General features: G+C 45.0%; 1 protein-coding gene across 5 annotated transcripts in view; it reads left to right on the forward strand.

The window, feature by feature from the left end:
* The window catches only part of LOC121556912 (neurobeachin-like protein 2), a 110,773-nt gene extending 88,868 nt beyond the window's left edge, over nucleotides 1-21,905 (forward strand). For all 5 annotated transcript variants that reach the window (XM_045208571.1, XM_045208572.1, XM_045208574.1 and 2 more), the window contains 28 exons: nucleotides 795-951; nucleotides 2,391-2,534; nucleotides 3,634-3,759; nucleotides 4,093-4,293; nucleotides 8,932-9,081; nucleotides 9,582-9,739; nucleotides 10,560-10,684; nucleotides 11,095-11,212; nucleotides 11,554-11,711; nucleotides 11,971-12,104; nucleotides 12,619-12,726; nucleotides 12,988-13,083; nucleotides 13,522-13,646; nucleotides 14,005-14,145; nucleotides 14,472-14,602; nucleotides 15,197-15,306; nucleotides 15,453-15,570; nucleotides 16,030-16,127; nucleotides 17,336-17,449; nucleotides 17,662-17,748; nucleotides 18,134-18,243; nucleotides 18,843-19,015; nucleotides 19,390-19,484; nucleotides 19,675-19,791; nucleotides 20,010-20,171; nucleotides 20,372-20,520; nucleotides 20,648-20,783; nucleotides 21,026-21,905. In XM_045208571.1, coding sequence (XP_045064506.1) covers nucleotides 795-951; nucleotides 2,391-2,534; nucleotides 3,634-3,759; nucleotides 4,093-4,293; nucleotides 8,932-9,081; nucleotides 9,582-9,739; nucleotides 10,560-10,684; nucleotides 11,095-11,212; nucleotides 11,554-11,711; nucleotides 11,971-12,104; nucleotides 12,619-12,726; nucleotides 12,988-13,083; nucleotides 13,522-13,646; nucleotides 14,005-14,145; nucleotides 14,472-14,602; nucleotides 15,197-15,306; nucleotides 15,453-15,570; nucleotides 16,030-16,127; nucleotides 17,336-17,449; nucleotides 17,662-17,748; nucleotides 18,134-18,243; nucleotides 18,843-19,015; nucleotides 19,390-19,484; nucleotides 19,675-19,791; nucleotides 20,010-20,171; nucleotides 20,372-20,520; nucleotides 20,648-20,783; nucleotides 21,026-21,133 — 3,649 coding nt within the window. In that variant the 3' untranslated portion in view covers nucleotides 21,134-21,905. The remainder of the gene's footprint in view (nucleotides 1-794; nucleotides 952-2,390; nucleotides 2,535-3,633; nucleotides 3,760-4,092; nucleotides 4,294-8,931; nucleotides 9,082-9,581; nucleotides 9,740-10,559; nucleotides 10,685-11,094; nucleotides 11,213-11,553; nucleotides 11,712-11,970; nucleotides 12,105-12,618; nucleotides 12,727-12,987; nucleotides 13,084-13,521; nucleotides 13,647-14,004; nucleotides 14,146-14,471; nucleotides 14,603-15,196; nucleotides 15,307-15,452; nucleotides 15,571-16,029; nucleotides 16,128-17,335; nucleotides 17,450-17,661; nucleotides 17,749-18,133; nucleotides 18,244-18,842; nucleotides 19,016-19,389; nucleotides 19,485-19,674; nucleotides 19,792-20,009; nucleotides 20,172-20,371; nucleotides 20,521-20,647; nucleotides 20,784-21,025) is intronic.
* Nucleotides 21,906-25,081: the final 3,176 nt, after the last annotated feature.

Genomic DNA, 25,081 nt, shown 5'->3' on the forward strand with positions numbered 1-25,081 from the left:
CGTAATGATGGTGTTTGAGTCGTGCGCGGCCACGCAGTCTTAGGTGAACAGGGAGTACAGGAGGGGAGTACAGTACACCTGAGGGGCCCCTGTGTTGAGGGTCAGTGTGGTAGATGTGTTGTTGCCTACCCTCACCACCTGGGGGCGGCCCGTCAGGAAGTCCAGGATCCAGTTGCAGAGGGAGGTGTTCAGTCCCAGGGTCCTTAGCTTAGTGATGAGCTTCGAGGGCACTATGGTGTTGAACGATGAGCTATAGTCAATGAACAGCATTCTCACATAGGTGTTCCTCTTGTCCAGGTGGGAGAGGGCAGTGTGGAGTGCAATAGAGATTGCATCATCTGTGGATCTGTTGGGGCAGTATGCGAATTGGAGTGGGTCCAGGGTGTCTGGGATGATGTGAGCCATGACCAGCCTTTCAAAGCATTTCATGTCTACAGATGTGAGTGCTACGGGGCGATAGTCATTTAGACCGGTTACCTTGGCGTTCTTGGGCACAGGGACTATGGTGGTCTGCTTCAAACATGTAGGTATTACAGACTGGGTCAGGGAGAGGTTGAAAATGATCAGTGAAGACAGTTGCCAGCTGGTCAGCGCATGCTCTGAGTACACGTCCTGGTAATCTGTCTGACCCTGCGGCCTTGTGAATGTTAACCTGTTTAAAGGTCTTACACACATCAGCTACAGAAAGACTTGAGGAAAGTGAAAAAAACTTAACTTAACTATTTTGCAGTTCTGTGCTGTTTTGGGTGAGGAAAATGTAGCCCTAAAATGTTAACTGTCTTTTTGTCTCTCAGTCTGTTAGAGATGATGCTGGAGTCTTCTCTGTCAGACCTGAGGGACTCCCAGGGTGTGTTTCTGCCATTCTTCCCCAGTCTGCTCCGCCTTCTCAGGCTGCTCCAGGACTTCCTCTTCTCAGAGGGAACAGACAACCAGGCACTGTGGAGCGAGAAGGTACAGTACTGCACCGTGGTCCAAACGTTGTCTGCATCTCAAATGGCACCATATTTCTATGTAATGCACTACTTTTGACCAGGACCCATAGCGCTCTGGTCAAAAGTAGTGCACTATGTAGGGAATAGGGTGCCATTTTGGATGCAGACAATATCAACCATGCTCAATTATTTGGGAGTGTAAAATCCGTGATCTGGTGGTCTCCTTTTGCATAGGGTTGACCTTTCTACCCAACACCTGAGAAAGACAGACTATGGATATGAGTACGTGCCACTGAGATGACAGTTTGTCAAACTGTCCACTATATAAACCATAGGTTGAGGATGTCTGCACTTGATTGCAGGAAATGAATGCTCACCTCTTAGATGTAAAGTCTCCTGTTTAGGGGACCTGCGTGTTTCTGGTACCGGTTCCGACTGACATTTTTTATCTTAGAAATCCATCTGTGGACACCGTAGATCGAAGTGGCTTGCATTGAACATTAGCCCTGGTTCCCACGGACACAGTAGTTAATTTTTTGCGCCTGTGTAACGTAGGATGTGAAATCTGAAACCACTTGAAGCTGGGATGTCCCTCCTACCATTTAATCAGGAGGGTAGTTCTCTGGGAACAGGGTTGGGCAACCCTGTCATAGATGGACAAGATTAATATGAGACGAAAGGCGAGTTCCTAACGAGTTCAGGAAGCCAAGCTAAAGCTCTGTGTGTCATTCACAGCGATGGGGGCAGATGTTTTGATCAAGAGAGACCTTTAGACAATATGCACATTTTCTGTAACACTAAAAATACAAATATGTATTTTACAGTTGTAAGGAAATGAAATCTTATAGTTAGTGGTTTTATAATCTGATTATACTATATTTAGAAAGCATATAAGTAATTTCAAGCCTTATTCATACAGTTCTGTTGAATAAGAAATGCATCATAAGATATTTCATATTTTCATATTTGTATCATATTTGTACTGTGGACTTGAGCTTGTGTCCTTGAAAGTGACTACACCTCAGCAATGTATAACTATTTTTACCAGAAAGGTGAGATTTGAACCTTTCTTAGAGCAAGCAGCATTACTAGTTGTTGTTAATGGTCCTCTCATGATAAATAATACATTTTCGGGGATTACGTAGATTACATTTTAGATTTACATGCAGTTACATGTATCAATGGTACAGCTACTTCCTGTTATTGTGAAGGTATGTGTGTTTAATGTCAGTGGATGTGTCTTGCATGTTTGCTTTAGCTTGGTTACTGTTTTGAAGAATGTTCTAGCTATGTCATTAACCGTGTGGTAACAGGTCTTGACAGTTGAGTTATCATCTATGTTCATTGCTATATGTTGTTTCCACGTATCTTCACTCATGCCTACATAATTGCCCCTTGTGGGAATCGAATTGAATTCAAATGTATTGTAGATTGTTCACAGGTGTGTTGTCGTTGTAGATCTTTGAGGGGGTGGTGAATCTGCTGGACCGACTACAGGCCTGGCACAGCACCCCTGTTACCCCCGGGGTTGTGGAACTCAGAGAGATGGCTCAGATCGGCCTGCGCATCATCACCGGCTACATCCAGCAACAGGACTCACAGGTCAGTCACCTATGTTACGCTACGCCCACCTCCCTCTAACCAAACTGGACTGTCTCAAACTCTGGCCGAGTCCCAAATGGCACCATATTCCCTATATAGTGTACTCGGTTTGACCAGGGCCCATAGGCTGGAATAGGGGGTGGAGTAGAGAGGCATTTGGGACTCACCTCCTTTCTCCAAACTGCATCCATTGAGGGCATTAGTCAAAGCACGGGTTTGAAACTTTGAACTCCAAATGTTGTGGGACCAATCCCAATGCTCTGTCTGTCGGTGCACGTTTACTATCAAATAAAGGTTAGGTTTGATAGACCTTTTGAGGGAAAGTGTGTTTACAATACCAGTCCTTCTATGGTTATCTATCAGTGCACAGAGACATAGCTAGCGTGCCTCCCAGGGAGTGTTGTGTAGGATGGGGCAGCTCCTCTCTGAGTTATAACTACTGCTGAGCTGCGTCCCAAATGGTCCCCTATTCCCTACCTAGTGCACTACTTTCTGGGCAAAGGTTGTGCACTATGTAGGAAATAGGGTGCCATTTGGCACTCCGGACCTACTGTAGGAGTGTGGGATCAAGTGGTCATAAATAAATGGTCCAAAGAGTTCCTTTTAAGCGCTGGTATAAAAAAACAAAAACAAAAATATATGAGGAAATCTTTTTCCATCGACTTGAATTGCTGTTGTGTGTTTTTGTTAGTATTGCTCCAGTACCCCACTTCAAAAATCAATCAGCTGAGGAATAATACTATTAGGTTTGTGTACTGATGAAACATTTACTGGGACTGTTGAATTTAAGACCTATGAGAGTACTTTTGAAGTGGAGCCTAATTTGCTTTTTGACCAAAGAATTTCTCTCTCTCTCGCTCGCTCACTCACTCTCTCTCTGTCCTCTCTCTCTCCGTCCTTCCTTCCTTCCTTTCTCTCTCTCTCTCTCTCTCTCTCTCTCTCTCTCTCTCTCTCTCTCTCTCTCTCTCTCTCTCTCTCTCTCTCTCTCTCTCTCTCTCTCTCTCTCTCTATCTCTATCTCTATCTCTATCTCTTTCTCCCCCTCCCTCCCTCCCCCTCCCTAACTCCCTCTCTCCCCCGCTCCCTCCCTCTCTCCCCAGGTGTCTGTAATGGCCTGCGTTAAACTCCACAGCCTCCTGCAGACAGTTCTGTCTCTGGGCTGGGAAGAGGTGTGCTTCCTGCTGGGGCGACTAGGTGCCCCCCTGTGGCCCGGCGGGGTAATGGAGGTACATTTATGTTTTACATTTTGGTCATTTAACAGACCACCTTTATCCAGAGCGACTTAAAATCAGTGCATTCAACTAAGCTAGGTAAGACAACCACATAACATAGTCATTGCAATTAAAACTTTCCTTTAGCTATTTGCTAAAATCGGTGCTAGTGTGAGACATTTTATTGTAAGAACATAATGGAATTTGAGACTTAATGGAACTTTTATTTTGACATCCATTATTCTGGTGTTTCCATTCTTATCACCGGCCTTTTACACTAGTAAATAAAGACCAGTGTAAGAAAGACAAGTACAACAGTAAGGTGTTTTTTTTTGTTTTTTTTTAAAGGCGGGCCCCAACGGAGGGCACACAGAGACTTTTTCTCAGCTGGTGCCCATTGTGCGTACCCTCCTGGACCAACACGCTGACCCCGTGACCCTGCACGGCCTGCTGCCCAGCCTGCCAGTCACCAACGGCAGCTCCACCTTCGCCCAGGACCTCCAGAGCTACTGCCATACAGTAGAGTGGTTAGACTTCTACCAACGCCACGTCAGTACTACTCAACCTTCATTTAATGGATCTTCTTGTTTATATAGGGAATAGTGTCCCAAATGGCACCCTATTCCCTATATAAGTGTCCCAAATGGCACCCTATTCCCTATATAGTGCACTACTTTTGACCAGGGCCTTATAGACGGGTTGGTTGTTTAGCAACAAAACCAACGAGTGCGCAACTATTGGGGCAAAACAGACGGGGTTGGCTTAGATTGTTGACAACATATTACAACTATATTTTGTCTCCAATGTTTATTGAAGCTGAATATACATTTGCACGATAAGCACTTTTTATTTCTAAAATCCTTCGTTACAGTTGTTGGTTAGCTAGCTAGGGAATTTGAGCCGTATTAGCATAGACGGGACATCAGTCAAAACACCTCAAAACAAAACAAAACATGCTATCAAGAACAAGATAAAACTAGCTGAAACGAGCCACCTACGATTCCCCACATGGCAGCTTCTTGTCATTGTTGCTAGCCATCGGACCATCCAGAATCACAACATCACACGGCCTTCTGCCCCATTTATAATAATATAATAATAATAATAATAATAATAATAATAATAATAATAATAATAATATAATAATAATAATAATAATAATTGGTCATTTAGCAGACGCTCTTATCCAGAGCGACTTACAGGAGCAATTAGGGTTAAGTGCCTTGCTCAAGTGCACATCGACAGATTTTTCACCTAGTCGGCTCGGGGATTAGAACCAGCGACCTTTCGGTTACTGGCACAACGCTCTTACCCACTAAGCTACCTGCCGCCCGTAGTGTGCACATGGTTTTTGTGCCGTTGTCAGCTAAGCCATCTATGGGGGTATGAAGAGAATAGTGTGTTATTTGGGACCTGATTTATTTCACACAGACAATGGCTAATAAAGGTATTTTTTTAAGGAGTGGTTCAGTCCCACTACTCTCTTTATTGGTTGAGTTTGTTTTATTGAAGAGATAGTAAGTGGTTGGAAAGACGGGGAAGGTTGAGTCAAAGGGCAGTGGGACGGATTCGAACCCATGCCGAGTCTGGCATACATGTGTGCTGTAACGGCTGGACCACACAGGCCTCGGACAATGCATTATAATCAACGTCTCAGACAGTGCCGTAGTTAGCTGGACTGCTCGTTTTCCTCCGTAGTCCCTTGGTCGTCCCTGGACAGGCTAAAAACATTAGCTTGTACACTTCTCTTCTTTAGTTCAGGAACTGATTCTGTAGGTGCTGCTACTGAATGCGGTGTTGCTGTTTGTCTCTTGTCTCAGGCTAGTATTTCTAGACAGGCTGAGGCATCCTTCTTTCTAAACCAGGGACAGATAATCTGTCTGTTCAGTGTCATCCGCATTGTGTTCTCTGGTTCTCCTCTCATTATTTACCCCCTAGTCTACACACTGGAGGTACGTGGATGGAAGACCGGGACTTTTTCCCCAAGAGAGTGACTCCTCTCCCAGTTTAGAAATGAGAACAGAATCTGAATGTTTACCTTCTCTTTACCATGTGAATGTAATGGAAGAGAAGCCACCTAGCAGACCAAGAGGTTTGATGATATGAAGCCAAACAGACGTCTCCCCCTCAGTTCAGCTGAGGATTTATTATGAATGTGTGTGACAGTGTATAATCATAAATCTGTTTTGTTTAGATCTCTTGTATATAGAAATTACAGAATATATTAGCATGTCATAGATCTGGCAGTAGAGCCCAGTTTTGACTTATGCTCCCAGTCTTTGAGCAACAGTTTGTGTGTGTGTGTCTGTCTGTGTGTGTGTCTGTCTGTGTGTGTGTCGGTCTGTGTGTGTGTGTGTGTGTGTCTGTCTGTGTGTCTGTCTGTGTGTGTCTGTCTGTGTGTGTGTGTGTGTGTGTGTGTGTGTGTGTCTGTCTGTCTGTGTGTGTCTGTCTGTGTGTGTGTGTCTGTTCGTGCATGCTCGTGTGCGTGTGTGCCCGTTTATCAGCTTATGTTAGCATTATGTCCATATATAATGTATAGGTGGTATATAACATTACTGTATATAATGTATAGGTAGTATATAATATTACTCTATATAATGTATAGGTAGTATATAATATTACTGTATATAATGTGTAGGTAGTATATAATATTACTGTATATAATGTATAGGTGGTATATAATATTACTGTATATAATGTGTAGGTAGTATATAATATTACTGTATATAATGTGTAGGTAGTATATAATATTACTGTATATAATGTATAGGTGGTATATAACATTACTGTATATCATGTATAGGTAGTATATAATATTACTGTATATAATGTGTAGGTGGTATATAACATTACTGTATATAATGTGTAGGTAGTATATAATATTACTGTATATAATGTATAGGTAGTATATAATATTACTGTATATAATGTATAGGTAGTATATAATATTACTGTATATAATGTATAGGTGGTATATAACATTACTGTATATAATGTGTAGGTGGTATATAACATTACTGTATATAATGTATAGGTAGTATATAATATTACTGTATATAATGTGTAGGTGGTATATAACATGATTGTATATAATGTGTAGGTGGTATATAACATTACTGTATATAATGTATAGGTAGTATATAACATTACTGTATAATTACTATATAATATACTATATACTAATATACTAATATACTATATAATATACTATATAATGTGTGTATGTAATGTGTAGGTGGTATATAACAAATCAAATCAAATTTTATTGGCCACATGCGCCGAATAAAACAGGTGCAGACATTACAGTGAAATGCTTACTTACAGCCCTTAACCAACAGTGCATTTCTTTTTAACCAAAAAAGTAAAAATAAAACAACAACAAAAAAAGTGTTGAGAAAAAAAGAGCAGAAGTAAAATAAAATAACAGTAGGGAGGCTATATATACAGGGGGGTACGGTGCAGAGTCAATGTCGGGGGCACCGGCTAGTTGAGGTAGTTGAAGTAATATGTACATGTGGGTAGAGTTAAAGTGACTATGCATAAATAATTAACAGAGTAGCAGCAGCGTAAAAGGATGGGGTGGGGGGGCAGTGCAAATAGTCCGGGTAGCCATGATTAGCTGTTCAGGAGTCTTATGGCTTGGGAGTAGAAGCTGTTGAGAAGTCTTTTGGACCTAGACTTGGCACTCCGGTACCGCTTGCCGTGCGGTAGCAGAGAGAACAGTCTATGACTAGGGTGGCTGGAGTCTTTGACAATTTTGAGGGCCTTCCTCTGACACCGCCTGGTATAGAGGTCCTGGATGGCAGGAAGCTTGGCCCCAGTGATGTACTAGGCCGTACGCACTACCCTCTGTAGTGCCTTGCGGTCGGAGGCCAAGCAGTTGCCATACCAGGCGGTGATGCAACCAGTCAGGATGCTTTCGATGGTGCAGCTGTATAATTTTTTGAGGATCTGAGGACCCATGCCAAATCTTTTCAGTCTCCTGAGGGGGAATAGGCTTTGTCATGCCCTCTTCACGACTGTCTTGGTGTGTTTGGACCATGATAGTTCGTTGGTGATGTGGACACCAAGGAACTTGAAGCTCTCAACCTGTTCCACTACAGCCCCGTCGATGAGAATGGGGGCATGCTCAGTCCTCTTTTTTTTCCTGTAGTCCACAATCATCTCCTTTGTCTTGGTCACGTTGAGGGAGAGGTTGTTGTCCTGGCACCACACGGCCAGGTCTCTGACCTCCTCCCTATAGGCTGTCTCATCGTTGTCGGTGATCAGGCCTACCACTGTTGTGTCGTCGGCAAACTTAATGATGGTGTTGGAGTCGTGCCTGGCCATGCAGTCGTGGGTGAACAGGGAGTACAGGAGGGGACTGAGCACGCACCCCTGAGGGCCCCCGTGTTGAGGATCAGTGTGGCAGATGTGTTGTTACCTACCCTTACCACCTGGGGGCGGCCCGTCAGGAAGTCCAGGATCCAGTTGCAGAGGGAGGTGTTTAGTCCCAGGATCCTTAGCTTAGTGATGAGCTTAGAGGGCACTATGGTGTTGAATGCTGAGCTGTAGTCAATGAATAGCATTCTCACGTAGGTGTTCCTCTTGTCCAGGTGGGAAAGGGCAGTGTGGAGTGCAATAGAGATTGCATCATCTGTGGATCTGTTGGGGCAGTATGCGAATTGGAGTGGGTCTAGGGTTTCTGGGTTAATGCTGTTGATGTGAGCCATGACCAGCCTTTCAAAGCACTTCATGGCTACAGAGGTCAGTGCTACGGGTCGGTAGTCATTTAGGCAGGTTATCTTAGAGTCCTTGGGCACGGGGACTATGGTGGTCTGCTTGAAACATGTTGGTATTACAGACTCAGTCAGGGACATGTTGAAAATGTCAGTGAAGACACTTGCCAGTTGGTCAGCACATGCTCGGAGTACACGTCCTGGTAATCCGTCTGGCCCTGCGGCCTTGTAAATGTTGACCTGCTTAAAAGTCTTACTCACATCGGCTACGGAGAGCGTGATCACATAGTCATCTGGAACAGCTGGTGCTCTCATGCATGCTTCAGTGTTGCTTGCCTCGAAGCGAGCATAGAAGTGGTTTAGCTCGTCTGGTAGGCTTGTGTCACTGGGCAGCTCAGTGACATTACTGTATGTAATGTGTAGGTGGTATATAACATTATTGTATGTAATGTGTGTATGTAATGTGTAGGTGCAGCCCACCATGGAGCAGTATGAACTGGATACGTTTGGCAAGAGTCATGACCTCATGTCTAACTTCTGGAACTCATGCTTTGATGACCTGATGAGCACTGCCATACAGCGGGACAAAGAGCGGGCCTACAGCAAAGACAAGTTCCAGGTAAATAATGCTAGTAGCATTTGTCATCCTCAGACAGACTCTTTGGTGGAACTCTAATGAAGTCCTAGTACAGCCCACTCGTGTCCATTATGAAATGACCTCTATTATGACATCAATATCAAGTCAATATTATGTGGCTTGAAACGTTGTTTTATTTAGTATCTAGTTCTACTGTATTCATGATATTATGGTGATCTAGAGGTATTTTGAGGCAGTGTATTATCAACCCAGTAGAACTTGGTTTGTGCTTGTATTGCTGATTGGTCACTAACCTACAGGTATTTCTGTGTGTGTGTGTGGGGGGTGGGGGGGGTCTGTGTGTGTGTGTGTGGGGTGGGGGGGGTCTGTGTGTGTGTGTGTGGGGGGGGGTCTGTGTGTGTGTGTGTGGGGTGGGGGGTCTGTGTGTGTGTGTGTGGGGTGGGGGGGGTCTGTGTGTGTGTGTGTGGGGGGTCTGTGTGTGTATGTGTGTGTGTGTGTGTGGGGGGGGGGGGCTCATACAGGAGGTGATATTGGACCCGTACCTGAGGCGGGTACGCAGTGAAAACAGCCGTTACCACAGTGGTCAGAAACAGAGCTCCGGCCAGCAGGGGGTGGTGTGGCGCCACTGGAAGTCCCTCCGCAGGCTGCTCACAAGCGAGAGAGGGGCCTGGGCACACAGGTCTGACTCTATCGTATCTGTATCTGTGTGTGCGTCCCAAATGGCACCCTATTCACTAGGTAGTGCACTACTTTTGACCAAGGCCCATAGCGCTCTGGTCAGATCCTAAAAGTAGTACAGACCTTATCTCTATGTGTCTTTTATATCTATCTGTTGCCGTAAGGCGTATATCTAGGCTCTGGTTACCTTCCCCATGTCCTAACATTAAAGGAGTAGTTCACAATTTTACAACATGATGTTAGATGGTTCCTCACCCTGAAAGTAGTCTATGGGCCACCAGGATAAACTGTCATCCATGGTGCAGTTTTCTTTAATCCGCCATTACAAACTTCAGCAAACTTTACCCACCGCTAGCAAAAAATCTATGGACGTGATGGGGCATGTGAGCATGTAAAAAAAAAAACTCTCCAAATCACCTGAAATCAACTCCATATTTAATTTGATGTTAATTAAAGGTGATTTGGCCTTTAAAAAATAAAAAATACATGCTCACATGCCCCCATCACTTCCATTGATTTTTAGCTAGTGGTGGCTAAAGTTAGCTTAAGTTTGTAATGGCTGTTTAAAGAAAACTGAACCCTGGATTACAGTTTCTCTTGGCTCATAGGTTACTTTCAAGGTGAGGAACCATCTAACATCATGTGGCAAAATAGTGAACAACTCCTTTAACCATTAGGGGTTAAAGTGCAAAACTGACCCTAGATCAACATATAATGGAAGCTTTGCCCTAAACCGGATGGACTCAACCACTAATGTCACATTGTAAGCTTTGTTGTGGTGCTTTGTGCCTGACCGGAATCTACTGTGATTTCTACCTCAGAGTGCCACTAGAGGTGAAATGGAAGTTGTCCAGTGCGGAGACGTATTCTAAGATGCGTCTGAAACTTGTGCCCAACTACCACTATGACGCTCACCTGGAAGCCAGCGCCTCCAGAGACAATATGGGTATGCCTTATGAGATGAGAAATATACATCGCATGCTAGGAGTTAATGTGCTTGCCGTGTTATGACGTTGTAGTCATGTCTACAACATTTCAGTAAATTGCTTTCGTTGAGCAGAAGCAAGTTTCCAAACTTTAAATTGGTAGGTGTTCTGTTTTCGTGTGCAGGTTAGCTCAGGGCACTGCTGTGTTTTGAAGATGTGTTTAAAATCTGTGTTCAGGTAACATTCGATTAAATTAGATTAGAAGACCTTTATTTTCCCAAGATTGGAAAATTAGTTTGGCATTTTAAACTTAACAACATCATTAAAAAAAAACTAATCATCACGAATCTCTGCTCAGGTAATATAGGTTTGTGAGAGTGTGTTCAGGTTCAGTAGAAATGTATTGTCTGTCTGCTTCTCTCCACATCAGGAGCTGATAGCCCTCGCAGTTCAGAACCCCTCCCATTGGCTGTTGCCAAGGAGGCCAAAGTGAGTGACATGGAGGACGACCAGTTAGGAGAAGAGGACATTGTCTTTCTGGACAACAAGTGAGTGACTTGATCTCCACCCACTATCCACTCCACATATCAATCTCCGCACCTGATTCAACTAGTAAAATAATCAGCAAGCCCTTCGTTATTTGAATTAGAAATGCTAGTGGTGGAATATTCATGCCCTTGGTTAGTTGAATCAGAAATGCTAGTGGTGGAATATTCATGCCCTTGGTTAGTTGAATCAGAAATGCTAGTGGTGGAATATTCATGCCCTTGGTTAGTTGAATCAGAAATGCTAGTGGTGGAATATTCATGCCCTTGGTTAGTTGAATCAGAAATGCTAGTGGTGGAATATTCATCTGATACAACAAGTGTTTTGTCTATCTGTTCCTCAGGGTGGAGGGGGAGGACGACAGTCAGAAGGAGAAGCTGGTTCTGTCGGAGGACTGTGAGCTCATCACCATCGTGGCAGTGGTTCCGGGTCGTCTGGAGGTCACCACACATCACCTCTACTTCTACGACGCCAGCAGTGAGAAGGAGGAGACGGAAGAGGGTGAGGACTGAGACGTCTGGCAATGAACACTATGGGGCAGTTTCCCGGACACAGATTAAACCTAGTCTGGGACCGTAAAGCTATATCAATGGAGATTCTCCATTCGGCATGCTTTCTAGTCCAGGACTAGGCTTCATCTGTCCAGAGGATCGTATTTGTGTATGCATCATTCTCCGGTTACGTTAAAGAACAGTCACTGCTGACATCATGATACAATTTAATCTGAAAGAGTTGTTGTTGACAAACGTCTTCTATCCAGGAATTGGGTTTGATTTCAAGCGGCCCCTGTCTCAGCTGAGAGAGGTGCACCTGAGACGATACAACCTGCGTCGCTCTGCTGTGGAGATGTTCTTCATCGACCAGTCACACTACTTCATCAACTTCAAGAAGAAGGTGTGTCTCTAGTCTAACTGATACAATTCAAGGGCCTGCGGTCTTTTTTTACTTTTTTCACCTTTATTTAACCAGGTAAGCCAGTTGAGAACAAGTTCTCATTTACAACTGCGACCTGGCCAAGATAAAGCAAAGCAGTGCGATAAAAACAACACAGAGTTACATATGGGGTAAAAAACATAAAGTCAAAAATACAACAGAAGGCTAATGAAGGCTAATGAGGGGAGGACGGCTCCTAGTAATGGCTGGAATGGAGGGAATGTATTGGTATCAAACACAAAGAAACCATGTCTTTGTGTCTGATACCATTCCATTCATTCCGTTTCCAGCCGAGCCCGTCCTCCGATTTTAAAGTGGCACCAGCCTCCACTGTCTTTGTACCACAGTGTTGACCCCAATACCTGTGAAAGATGTGGAATTGTATCATTATTTGATACCAATGGTAATGATAATGTGAAGTGATTTGAAAAGGACCACTGTAAGAGACATCTATAACCTGTCCCCGACCCCCCAGGTGAGGAACATGGTGTACTCTAGGATCCTGGGGCTGCGGCCCCCCAACCTCTTCTATTTCGGCTCCCGCTCTCCTCAGGAGCTCCTCAAGGCTTCTGGACTCACACAGGTACAGCTGATAACTCTGACTGCATCCCAAAATGACACCCTATTCCCTATATAGTGCACTACTTTTGACCAGGGTCCATAGGGCTGTGGTGCAAAAGCAGTGCACTATGTAGGAAATAGGGTGCCATTTGGGATGCAACCTGTGTGTTACAATAGAAAACTATATTACCTCAGTAATATGTTATTGAATGAGTCTCAGATGATGATGTGTCAGAAATGTCTGCGAAACTAAGAGGAAGCTGCTGTTTATGTGTGTCATTAGAGATGGGTATGCAGAGAGATTTCCAACTTTGAATATCTGATGCAACTGAACACCATCTCTGGACGTACCTACAACGACCTGTCTCAGTACCCTGTGGTAAGTCCCTGTCCAGTAAACCAGTGAGTGAGTGAGGGAGGAATGGATGGATGGATGGAGGAATAATATAATAATAATAATATGCCATTTAGCAGACGCTTTTATCCAAAGCGACTTACAGTCATGCGTGCATACATTATTATTATTATTTTTTTGTGTATGGGTGGTCCCGGGGATCGAACCCACTACCTTGGCGTTATAAGCGCCGTGCTCTACCAGCTGAGCTACAGAGGACCACGGAATGAATGAATTAACGAATGAATGAATGAATGAATGAATGAACAAAGGAATAAATGAATGAACGAATGAATGGACAGAAGAATAAATGAATGAATGAATCATTGAATCTATGAATGAATGCAGGAACAAACGAACTAACAGCATTTATGCTGTAGTCCAGTGTAATCTAATGGTGTCTCTGTGTTGGGTTGTGTCCAGTTCCCATGGGTGCTGAGTGACTACACCTCTCCAGTTCTGGACCTGGAGGACCCAGCCGTGTTCAGAGACCTGTCTAAACCCGTCGGAGTAGTCAACTCCCGCCACGCACAGAACGTCAGGGAGAAGTGAGTACTGCAGTAACCTCACACAGAGAACCGCAGAGCTCTGTCCCAGATGCCACCCTATTCCCTATGTATGTCACCATTTTGAACCAGGGAATAGGTGGCTCCGGTCAAAAGTAGTGCACTATGTAGGGAATAGGGTGCCATTTGGGACTCAGCCTACATCATCTCCAGTTCTCTTAAAACACAAGCTTACCCTATTATATCTATTATATCTGCATTTAGTCTGGTTTATTATGACGAGTATTATACACAGTATACATGCTCCACAAATACACTTTGTTACTGCATGTGTTTAATGTTTAAGTCATTGTGATTCCTATTAATGCATGGCACCATTTTCATCATCTTGTCTGATCAGGTATGAGAGCTTTGAGGACTCAACCGGCACGATAGATAAGTTCCACTATGGAACACACTACTCTAACGCAGCAGGAGTCATGCACTACATGATCCGAATGGAACCCTTCACCACCCTCCACATCCAGCTGCAGAGCGGCAGGTACTGTAACCCCTTCACCACCCTCCACATCTTGCAGGGGGGCAGGTACAGTAACCCCTTCACCACCCTCCACATCTTGCAGGGGGGCAGGGTACAGTAACCCCTTCACCACCTTCCACATCTTGCAGGGCGTGTGTGGATGTGGGTGTATATTGGGTTGTGTGAAGACACGAGTGTGTATCAGGGTGTATGGAGCTGTGGAAGGGAGTGTGGTAGTGTTTGAAGTTGTATGAGGGTGTAAAGTATTAATCTAACACTACTTCAAGGTGTGTGTGTGTGTGACTGTTCCATTTGAACTGTGTGCTTCCTGGCTGTGTGTGTTGCAGGTTTGACTGTGCAGACCGTCAGTTCCACTCTGTAGCAGCAGCCTGGCAGGCTCGCATGGAGAGCCCCGCTGACGTCAAAGAGCTCATCCCTGAGTTCTTCTACTTTCCAGAGTTCCTGCAGAACATCAACGGTGAGTAGCACTCCACTTCACGTGAGGGAAAACTAAGGCTGTGTGTGATCTTCACGTGAGGAAGACTAATGCTGTGTTCCATTCACGTGAGGAAGACTAAGACTGTGTTCCCTTCACGTGAGGAAGACTAAGGCTGTGTTCCCTTCACGTGAGGAAGACTAAGGCTGTGTTCCCTTCACATGAGGAAGACTAAGGCTGTGTTCCCTTCAAATGAGGAAGAATAAAGGCTGTGTTAGCGAACTCACTCTGGAGTGTCACTCTGGGCCATTCGTAAATTCAGAACATTGTCAGATTGTCCGTTCGTAAATTCAGAGCGTATTGCTCTCGGATTCATCAATTAACGAATCAATTATTCTGCTCTGGCACTGTCAAACCAGAGTGTTCTAAAATCTAAGGAGATTTCCAGAGTGCATTTCCAAAAGCACCCTAAGTGGAATTCAACGATTTATGTTAACTTATGTTACACAATATATAAACACAACATAAATATGGCCTATCGTAGTGTTTAATAGAGCATCGTATCCTACCAAATGTTGGATACTCTGTTTATGTAGCTGAGGAAGGATTGACTGTCTCTGTGTCTGTTTACTGCAGGGTTTGACCTGGGCAGTCTGCAGATGACCCAGGACAATGTGACTGATGTTCTGTTACCACAATGGGCCTTGTCTAGAGAAGACTTCATCAGGAAACACAGGAAGGCTCTGGTGAGGCCTCCCGCCTGGAAAACATTTTTTTGGGGAAACACTGGTGCAACCCCCACAGCCATGCTGCACTCTCTGATTGGACACATTTTAATCAAGTAATCAAATACATTTCCTTTTACAAATGCATTTGTCCCAATATTGTGTAGGAGTGTGAGCATGTGTCCTCTCACCTCCATGAGTGGATTGACCTGATCTTTGGCTGCAAGCAGAGAGGGGAGAAGGCTGTGGAGGCTCTCAATGTCTTCTACTACTGTACCTATGAAGGTAAGGAGAATGGCACCCTATTCCCTATATAGGGCACTTCTATTCCCTATATAGTTCACTACTTTTGACCAAAACCCTATGGGTCCTAGTCAAAAGTACTGCACTATATAGGGAAAATGGTACAATTTGAGACTCACAACATCTCCCAATGTGATATGAGGAATAGGCTTCCCTCACGATGTAAACTAGGTACATTTCCATATCAGAGTTGCACAATAGAGTTCTGTTCTGTTCTGTTCTGTTACGTTCTGTTCTGTTACGTTCTGTTACATTCTGTTCTGTTACGTTCTGTTCTGTTACGTTCTGTTCTGTTCTGTTCTGTTACGTTCTGTTACGTTCTGTTCTGTTACGTTCTGTTACGTTCTGTTCTATTCTATTCTGTTCTGTTCTGTTACGTTCTGTTCTATTCCGTTCTGTTGTGTTGTGTTCTATTTGATTCTGTTCTGTTATTTTGTGTAGGTGCGGTGGATCTGGACGCCATAGCCAATGAGACGGAGCGCAAGGCCCTGGAGGGCATCATCAGTAACTTTGGACAGACGCCCTGTCAACTACTCAAGGTGTGTGTGTGTGTGTGTGTGTGTGTGTCAAGGTCTGACCCCTGTCACATTTGAATTTACAGTCCTGCTTGATTTGTTAAACACTCCCTCAATTTATAGTCTCCCTCCATAAGCCAGAGGGAATAGTTGTATTGAGTCTGGAGAGTAGAGTATGTATGACTCCTGCTGTCTGCCAGTGTGTGTGTTTGTGTTTGACTGAATAACACTGTTTATCAGTCTGTGAATCTGGCTGTCTGTAGCTCCCTGACTGACTGTAGCTAGCTCTCTGGGTGTCTGTAGCTAGCTCTCTGTGTGTCTGTAGCTAGCTCTCTGGGTGTCTGTAGCTAGCGCTCTGTGTGTCTGTAGCTAGCTCTCTGGGTGTCTGTAGCTAGCTCTCTGTGTGTATGTAGCTAGCTCTCTGATTGTCTGTAGCTAGCTCTCTGACTGTCTGTAGCTAGCTCTCTGGCTGTCTGTAGCTAGCTCTCTGGGTGTCTGTAGCTAGCTCTCTGGCTGTCTGTAGCTGTCTGTAGCTAGGTCTCTGGGTGTCTTGTAGCTAGCTCTCTGGGTGTCTGTAGCTAGCTCTCTGGCTGTCTGTAGCTGTCTGTAGCTAGCTCTCTGGGTGTCTGTAGCTAGCTCTCTGGGTGTCTTGTAGCTAGCTCTCTGGCTGCCTGTAGCTGTCTGTAGCTAGGTCTCTGGGTGTCTGTAGCTAGCTCTCTGGGTGTCTTGTAGCTAGCTCTCTGGGTGTCTGTAGCTAGCTCTCTGGGTGTCTGTAGCTAGCTCTCTGGGTGTCTTGTAGCTAGCTCTCTGGCTGTCTGTAGCTGTCTGTAGCTAGCTCTCTGGGTGTCTGTAGCTAGCTCTCTGGGTGTCTTGTAGCTAGCTCTCTGGCTGTCTGTAGCTGTCTGTAGCTAGGTCTCTGGGTGTCTGTAGCTAGCTCTCTGGCTGTCTGTAGCTGTCTGTAGCTAGCTCTCTGGGTGTCTGTAGCTAGCTCTCTGGGTGTCTTGTAGCTAGCTCTCTGGCTGTCTGTAGCTGTCTGTAGCTAGGTCTCTGGGTGTCTGTAGCTAGCTCTCTGGGTGTCTTGTAGCTAGCTCTCTGGGTGTCTTGTAGCTAGCTCTCTGGCTGTCTGTAGCTAGGTCTCTGGGTTTCTAGCTGTCTTAGCTGTCTGTAGCTAGTATCTCAGTGGGACATTGTGACTGACTTAGTGTGCCCTGTCTCTCTCTCCCTCTTGTTAGGAGCCACACCCCCCTCGTATGTCATCAGAGAGTGCCTCTAGGAGGCAGGCCCGCATGGACACTCTACCCCCCAACCTGTTTGAACAGCTCGACAAACTACGCCCTTTTATGGAGGTAGAGAGGAATCCTTCTCCTATATTTAATCAGAATCATAAAGTTTCTCTAGTAGTCTATATCATTGCCCCTACATTTAAAATGACCATAACCACTTCAGTATTCAAATGTTGATTTTGTGTGTGTGTGTGTGTGTGTGTGTGTGTGTGTGTGTGTGTGTGTGTGTGTGTGTGTGTGTGTGTGTGTGTGTGTGTGTGTGTGTGTGCACCTAGGTGGTGTGTGATGGGCGGCCTCTGGTCCAGGCGGTGGTTCCCAGGAACCAGAACCGCTCCTTTATCATCCAGGGCTCTGACGTACTGGTGAGAACACAATCAGACACACAGAGACACACTAGAGAAGGGACACACTGATACCTCACTGACACCAGCCTCTCATACACTCAACACAGCTACATCAAACAACACATTCACACACAATAAGGTGTGCTAAAGGCATTTCACCTTTCTGCTTGGTTGAAAGGGTACAGAGGTTCAGCATAGGATTGCAAAATTCCACTAACTTTCCAAGGTTAACCAGAAATCGCAGTTGGTAGACTCCTGGAATGAGGAGGAAATAAACTGGAAGTCTGGGAATACTGCTACCAGGACTTCTGGAAAACCTGGGGATTTTTGGGAAAGTTACCAGAATTGTTGAATCCTAGTGCATTATGGGGCTTGTTTTGACTGTTCCCTTCCTTCCCTGTAGGTGACAGTGAGTTCTAACGGTCTGATTGGGACCCACAGCTGGCTGCCTTACGATAAGAACATCGCCAACTACTTTACCTTCACCAAGGACCCCACCGTGGCCAATCCCAAGTAAGTTAGTGGCCCTACAGAATGCCTGTCAAGAAATGACAGATGTAAATCCCACTCTAAACACAGAGAGAAGGATAAGGAGGAACCCCACACAGCGTCCCAAATGGCACCCTATTCCCTATATAGTGCCCTACAGGATCTTATGGGCTCTGGTCAAAAGGAGTGGGCTAAATAGGGAACAGTGTGCCATTTGGGACTCAGGCTGTGTAGTGTGTCGCCAGCCCATCTGGTCCCCAGCTCAGCTGCTTGGTTTTATTCATGTGACTTCAAAGCAGAAGTTTGAATTGATGGAGAAGTCTGTTTGTGTTTTATGGGACTGGACCGTTAGAACTACAGTGGACGTATAAACATGTATCTTATTGGGATTAGTCTGAATGGGAAACATTTGAGTTACTTTTCATTGGTTGACAACATCTTTCTGCTAGAAAATGTTAAAGGACTAATCACAACCTCTCTTCCTTCAGTTAAAGGCCCGCTATTGTAAATTATTACTAGGTTTACTCAACTCCCACCTCCTCTCTTAACTCTCTCCTCCCCCCTTCCTCTTACATTTCTTCCTTTCTCCCTCTCTTCCTACCATCCCTCCCTCCCTCCTGCAGAACCCAGCGGTTCCTGAGCGGTCTCTTATTCCCAGGGGTAGAGCTCAGTACAAAGGTGTTGGTGGTGTCTAACGATGGCCGTCTGCTGTTCAGCGGAGGACACTGGGACTGCAGCCTCCGAGTCACCCAGCTGGGAAAGGGCAAACTGGTGGGCAAGATCTGCCGACACATCGGTGAGCTACAAGATAATGATGGGAGGGAGAACGGGGAGGGAGGGAGGACAGGGAGGGAGGACAGGGAGGGAGGACAGGGAGGGAGGGAGGGGGGAGGATGGGAGGGAGGGAGGGGGGAGGATGGGAGGATGGGGAGGGAGGGAGGATGGGAGGGAGGGAGGACGGGGAGGGAGGATGGGGAGGAAGGGAGGATGGGGGGGAGGGAGGATGGGGGAGGGAGGGAGGATGGGGAGGGAGGGAGGGAGGGAGGATGGACGGGGAGGGGAGGGATGGGGGGAGGGAGGACGGGGATCGAGGGAGGATGGGGGGAGGGAGGACGGGTAACATGTCTGGTAACATGTCTGATAGTGATGAGTATCATGTCTGTCCTGTAGATGTGGTGACTTGTCTGGCTCTGGACCTCTGTGGTATCTACCTCATCTCTGGTTCCAGGGACACATCCTGTATCGTGTGGCAGGTTCTGCAGCAGGTAAGGCTTTCCTCTTCCACAATCGCGAGTCTTAGAAAATCAGTAGCACTAGTAGAATAAGCAGCGTAGAAATGATCTTGTAATTATCTTCATATTTGTACTTTCTCTGTAAAATGGTCTTCTGATGGAGAGTCAAAAAGGTTTCATCTCTCTCTCTCCCCCCTCCCTCTCTCCCTCTCTCCTCTCCCAGGGTGGGTTCTCCAGTGGTCTCTCTCCTCGTCCAGTGCAGGTCCTCTGTGGACACGACCAGGAGGTCACCTGTGTGGCAATCAGCACCGAGCTGGACATGGCTGTCTCTGGGTCAAAGGTGAGAGGTCAGGGGTCAGAGATGGTGTGTTAAAGGGGAAATCTGTGATTTGAGAGAGCCCTTCAATCCAGTTTGAGTGAAATGATCCAGGGTGTAGACTGTCACATTTGGTTTCTTACTCTCTCTCCCCTCCCCCTCTCTCTCTCTTGCCCCCCTCTCTCTCTTTCCCCCTCTCTCTCTCTCTCCCCCCCCCCCTCTCTCCCCTCTCTCTCTCTCAGGATGGTACTCTGATAATCCACAGTGTACGTCGTGGCCAGTTCCTTCGTACCCTGCGTCCACCCGGTGAGAGCTGCCTGCCTGCCCGGGTCACTGAGCTGCAGGTGGGCATGGAGGGGCACATCGTGGCACAGACCGCCCTGGAGGGACTCACTGCTGGGAAGGTACGGAACACACACACACATTCATTTGCATGCACACAAGCACACACACACCGTATTTATATTTCATTTAATTGGATCTCTCTCAATAATCCCCTCTTCCCTCTCTTTGTGTGTCTCTCTCTATCTCTCTCTCTCGCTCTCTCTCTCTCTCTCTCTCTCTCTCTCTCTCTCTCTCTCTCTCTCTCTGTCCTGTATTAAAGGAGAAGTACTCCCTCCATGTTTACTCTGTGAACGGCTGTCTGCTGTCGTCTGTCAGCCTGGAGGAACAGGTGACAGTTCTCTACCTGGTCCCTGATTACATCATCCTGGGAACCCAGCAGGGAAACCTACACATCAGACACCTGCACAGGTGAGACATGCAACACAGTGTGTATGGCCATCATCAGTATACACTTCAATTAGAGTTCAATTAGACTACACCACCTTCCATAACATTCATTAATAAGTGAGTGTGTGTGTGTGTGTGTGTGTGTCAGTCTGGTGCTGGCTGTGTCTCCCCTGGCGTTGAAGGTGGCTGTGAGGAGTGTGTCGGTGACCAAAGAGAGCAGCCACATCCTGGTGGGCCTGGAGGATGGAAAGCTCATCGTGGTGGGGGCCGGGAAACCAGAGGAGGTAACGTCTGCATCCCAAATGGCACCCTATTCCATAAAGCAATTGCACCTAATTTTCTATCCCATATGTATTTCATGTTAGATGATAACAAGGATCTTTAGTTCAATAACATCCCTGATAGTTACATTCCCCTAGTTTCAACACATGCTCAGTCAGTGCTCAGAGACCTGTTTCTCTCTCTCTCTCTCTCTCTCTCTCTCTCTCTCTCTCTCTCTCTCTCTCTCTCCCTCCCTCCCTCCTAGGTGCGCTCGGGTCAGTTCTCCCGTCGGCTGTGGGGCTCAACACGCAGGATCTCTCAGGTTTCCTCAGGAGAGACAGAATACAACCCCACTGATACTTCTGGGAAGTGAGGGTCGCCATGAAAACATACAGAAGGCAATATTATCGTAGCATATTAGGTTCTCCCGAGGCTTGGTTGATGGCTGGCACCCAATTCCTATATAGTGCCTATTGGGTTCTGGTCAAAAGTAGTGCACTATATAGGGAATAGGTTGCCACTTGGGACACAGACCTTTTTTTTATCCGCCCCCAGTGGATTTGCTGGATCAGAATGAAGGGAGTAGAGACCCTGGATGTTGGTGTCAGAAAGCCCACCCAGAACTTTACTGGACTGACTGACCGTTAAATGGACTGTAATCTCCAGCCTCCCCAACCTCTATGGGTCCAAACCTCTATGGGTTCAAGCCACTGAGCTCTCCGAGAGACACACGATTAAACCAAGGCTTTTGTTTTTCTACACAAGGGAAAATAAAGTATTTCTTTATTTAGGTGGTTTTATACTCTGTTTTTAAAAAGGCATCATTCCAAAGATTACTCGTGTTTTGTAGACAAGAGAGGAGACCTTGTTTTATGTGGTTCCCGACCCCTTTTACTGGGTTGTTCCAAGGCCAGTTGTGTGGAAATGGCACCTTGTCTAAAAGTCCTAGAAACTTGAAAACTATAAACGTTGCAAGAGATTCCCATGGTGAAGTACCAGTGGATCCCACTAGAGGGCCGGATTTCTCTCTCTACATGTGTGCTGGAAATAGGAAACATTAACTGTTTGGAACGGTCCAGACCAGTTTTCCCCAACCCTGGTCCTCGAGTACCCCCAACAGTACAAATGTTTATTGTAACCTTGGACAAGCACACCTGATTCAACTTGTCAACTAATCATCAAGCCCTCAATGAGTTGAATGAGGTGTGTTTGTCCAGGGTTACAATATAAATGTGTACTACTGGAGGACCAGGGTTGGGAAACACTGGTCCGGACAGTATGTGTGGTTTGTATTGTCATATTGTCACATGATGGATGGTGACGTTCACAACAAATGAATCACTGTTGCCTTAAATAGGAGAGAAGAGATCACTGTTTTATTACATGTACGGTAAATAGCATCTGAATGCAGCTCATATTACTGGTTTAGATTATTGGTGTGATTGGTTTTGTTTGTTCCTGATGTATTGCCTGTGTTGCATTTATTGATGACTCATTTAGTTTGTCAGTGACCTTCATCTTCACTCCTTACACAGATACTATTTTCCAGCAGAGAATACCTTATTATACCTGTTCTTATTGTTGAAAACTTGTTGTAACTGAAAAGTGCCTTTCATCTTTTCCCTCGAACACTGATTTGCACAAGATGAGATGATCCCATCTTATTTTTCAGTCTCTCCATCTGCCTGCCATCTTTCCCCCTGCGTTCCCCTCCTCCTCCTCCTCCCCCTGCGTTCCCTCCTCCTCCTCCTCCTCCTCCTCCTCCTCCTCCTCCTCCTCCTCCTCCTCCTCCTCCTCCTCCTCCTCCTCCTCCTCCTGCTCTGTCCATCACTTTGACTTCTGTAGTAGGCTGGTGTTTTACAGTTGCTCCAGTCTTCATAAGAACCTACGTCCTCCACACCAAATCACTAGTAACTTACGCTCATATTGTTGGTACACTGTTAGACAGACAGCTGTTAAAGTGTCCTCATCTGTCAGGGCTAAGGCTATTTAACCTTTTACACTGCTATTATCTTATTATTTTCTGAAGCACTGAACCCTTTTGAACCAGAGATGGTATGTGTCCCAAATGGTACCCTTTTCCCTATATAGTGCACTACTTTTGATCAGGGCTCTGGTCAAAAGCACTGCACTATATAGGGAATAGGGTACGATTTGAAACGCTGTCGTGGTGTCTGTAGAACACATGGGTGGAAAGACAGATTGGGCTCCCAACGAGCCAGTAGAGGAATGTACTTCCTGTGAAAACCCCCCTCCCTTGTTGCGGCTGGGTTGGAGAGAGTCTATTGTTATGCACTGTCATGATGGGATGGGAGAGACGCAAAGGGGGCGTCCCAAATGGCACCATGTGTAGTGCACTACTTTTGACCAGGGCCCATATATGGTGGCATTTGGGACTCACAAACAAAGACAAAGGGAACCGTTGGGAAAATGCAATGGCAACAAAATGGCACGTACCGGCTAACGTCTCTAGTCTCTACTAACAGAGAGTGAGAAAAAATAGAGAATATTGCTGTAATCTTTTCCACCAGCTGGCTCTCTCAGTAGCACTTGAGCCTGGGAATGAGGTTAATGTTGCTGTAACTTTTGATGGTTGTTTTATAGCGTGTTGCTATACTATGTGTTTAAAAGGTCAAGGGTCACAATATATGGTAATGTGTTATTACATGTTTCTTTTAATGATCTGGCTGTGATGTTGATAGAGTTTCTTTTTTTTTTTTTTTTAAAGGTATGCCTGAAATGCCTGCAGAAATTAGAAGCGTCTGTTTGCTTTGTCTATTGTCAATCATGTCTCTATTGGCCCTGGTCCAAAGTAGGGCACTATAGAGGGAATAGGACCTATGGGATTCTGACTTGTTTTCATAATCAGTTCATCCGCTTTTCTTCTCCTGACTGATCTCTCACCAGACCTGGGTTCAAATACTATGCAGAATAATAAAACAAAAATACGTTATCTGAGCTTGATTGAGCATGCCTGGTTTAATGGACCAATAAAATAGTCCCAGAACGGGAAAAACCCTGTCTGTCTGGCATTCTTGGCAGGCTAGAGCAAACGCTCAAAAATATTTGAAAGATTAAAAGTAGTATTTGAACCCAGGTCTGTGTCCCATACCACAGTCCCTGATCCCCAGGACACTATTGCTATTACTAGAGCATATTACACATAATAAAAAAAAATATATATATATATATATATATATATATATATTATAATAATAATTATAATATTATAATATATACACATTAATATCACTATTACTAGAGCTCCAGGTAGAAGTTGCCCCTAGGCACTGATCTAGGATCAGATTCCCCCCCAGATCCTAACCTCAACTGTTAATGGGGGAAATGAAAAATGTATCTAAAGGCTTCAGCAAGGCCTGGCCGAAGTCGGCTAGCCGAACCGAACGAGCGTCCTCGCATACGCCCTTAAAAGACCTTCGCTTGAAAAAACAGAATAATGCGGCAATAATACGGTTTGTCCATTTTGAGATGCCGTAGTCCGTATACACTTCCTGAAAATAGTCTGAATTAATCTAAGATAACTCAAGAAATCTGTCATAAATTTTTACGTTTTTGCCGAGGAGATCTTAGTTAGTCATGCAATTTTACAGTGGTGGAAAAAGTACTCAATTGTCATACTTGAGTAAAAGTAAAGATATCATAATAGAAAATGACTCAAGTAAAAGTGAATGTCACCCAGTAAAATCCTACTTGAGTAAAAGTCTAAAAATATTTGGTTTGAAATATACTTAACAATCAAAAGTAAATGTAATTGCTAAAATATACTTAAGTATCAAAAGTAAAAGTCAAAATCATTTCAAATTCCTTATATTAAGCAAACCAGACGGCACAATGTTCTTGTCGTTTTAATTAACGGATAGCCAGGGGCACACTCCAACACTCAGACATCATTTACAAACGACGCATTTCTGTTTAGTTAGTTCGCCAGATCAGAGGCAGTAGGGAGGACCTGGGATGAGCATTTTCCTGTCCTGCTAAGCATTCAAAATGTAACGAGTAGTTTTTGGTGTCAGGGAAAATGTATGTAATAAAAAGTATATTATTTTCTTTTAGGAATGTAGTGAAGTAAAAGTCGTCAAAAATATAAATAGTAAAGTAAAGTACAAATACCCCCCAAAACGACTTAAGCAGTACTTGAAATAGTTTTTACTAAAGTACTTTAAACCACTGCAATTTAACGTCTAAGATGTTTGGTGCAGTATTTCTCAATGAAAACATGTGCATGAAAATGAGTCGTTTCACATTGAATGACAACAAAGACTTTACAGAGCCTCACAGTGGAGGTGTCATAATACCCAGA

The sequence above is a fragment of the Coregonus clupeaformis genome, chromosome 28, assembly GCF_020615455.1.
Source record: "Coregonus clupeaformis isolate EN_2021a chromosome 28, ASM2061545v1, whole genome shotgun sequence".
NCBI classification, from domain to species: domain Eukaryota; kingdom Metazoa; phylum Chordata; class Actinopteri; order Salmoniformes; family Salmonidae; genus Coregonus; species Coregonus clupeaformis.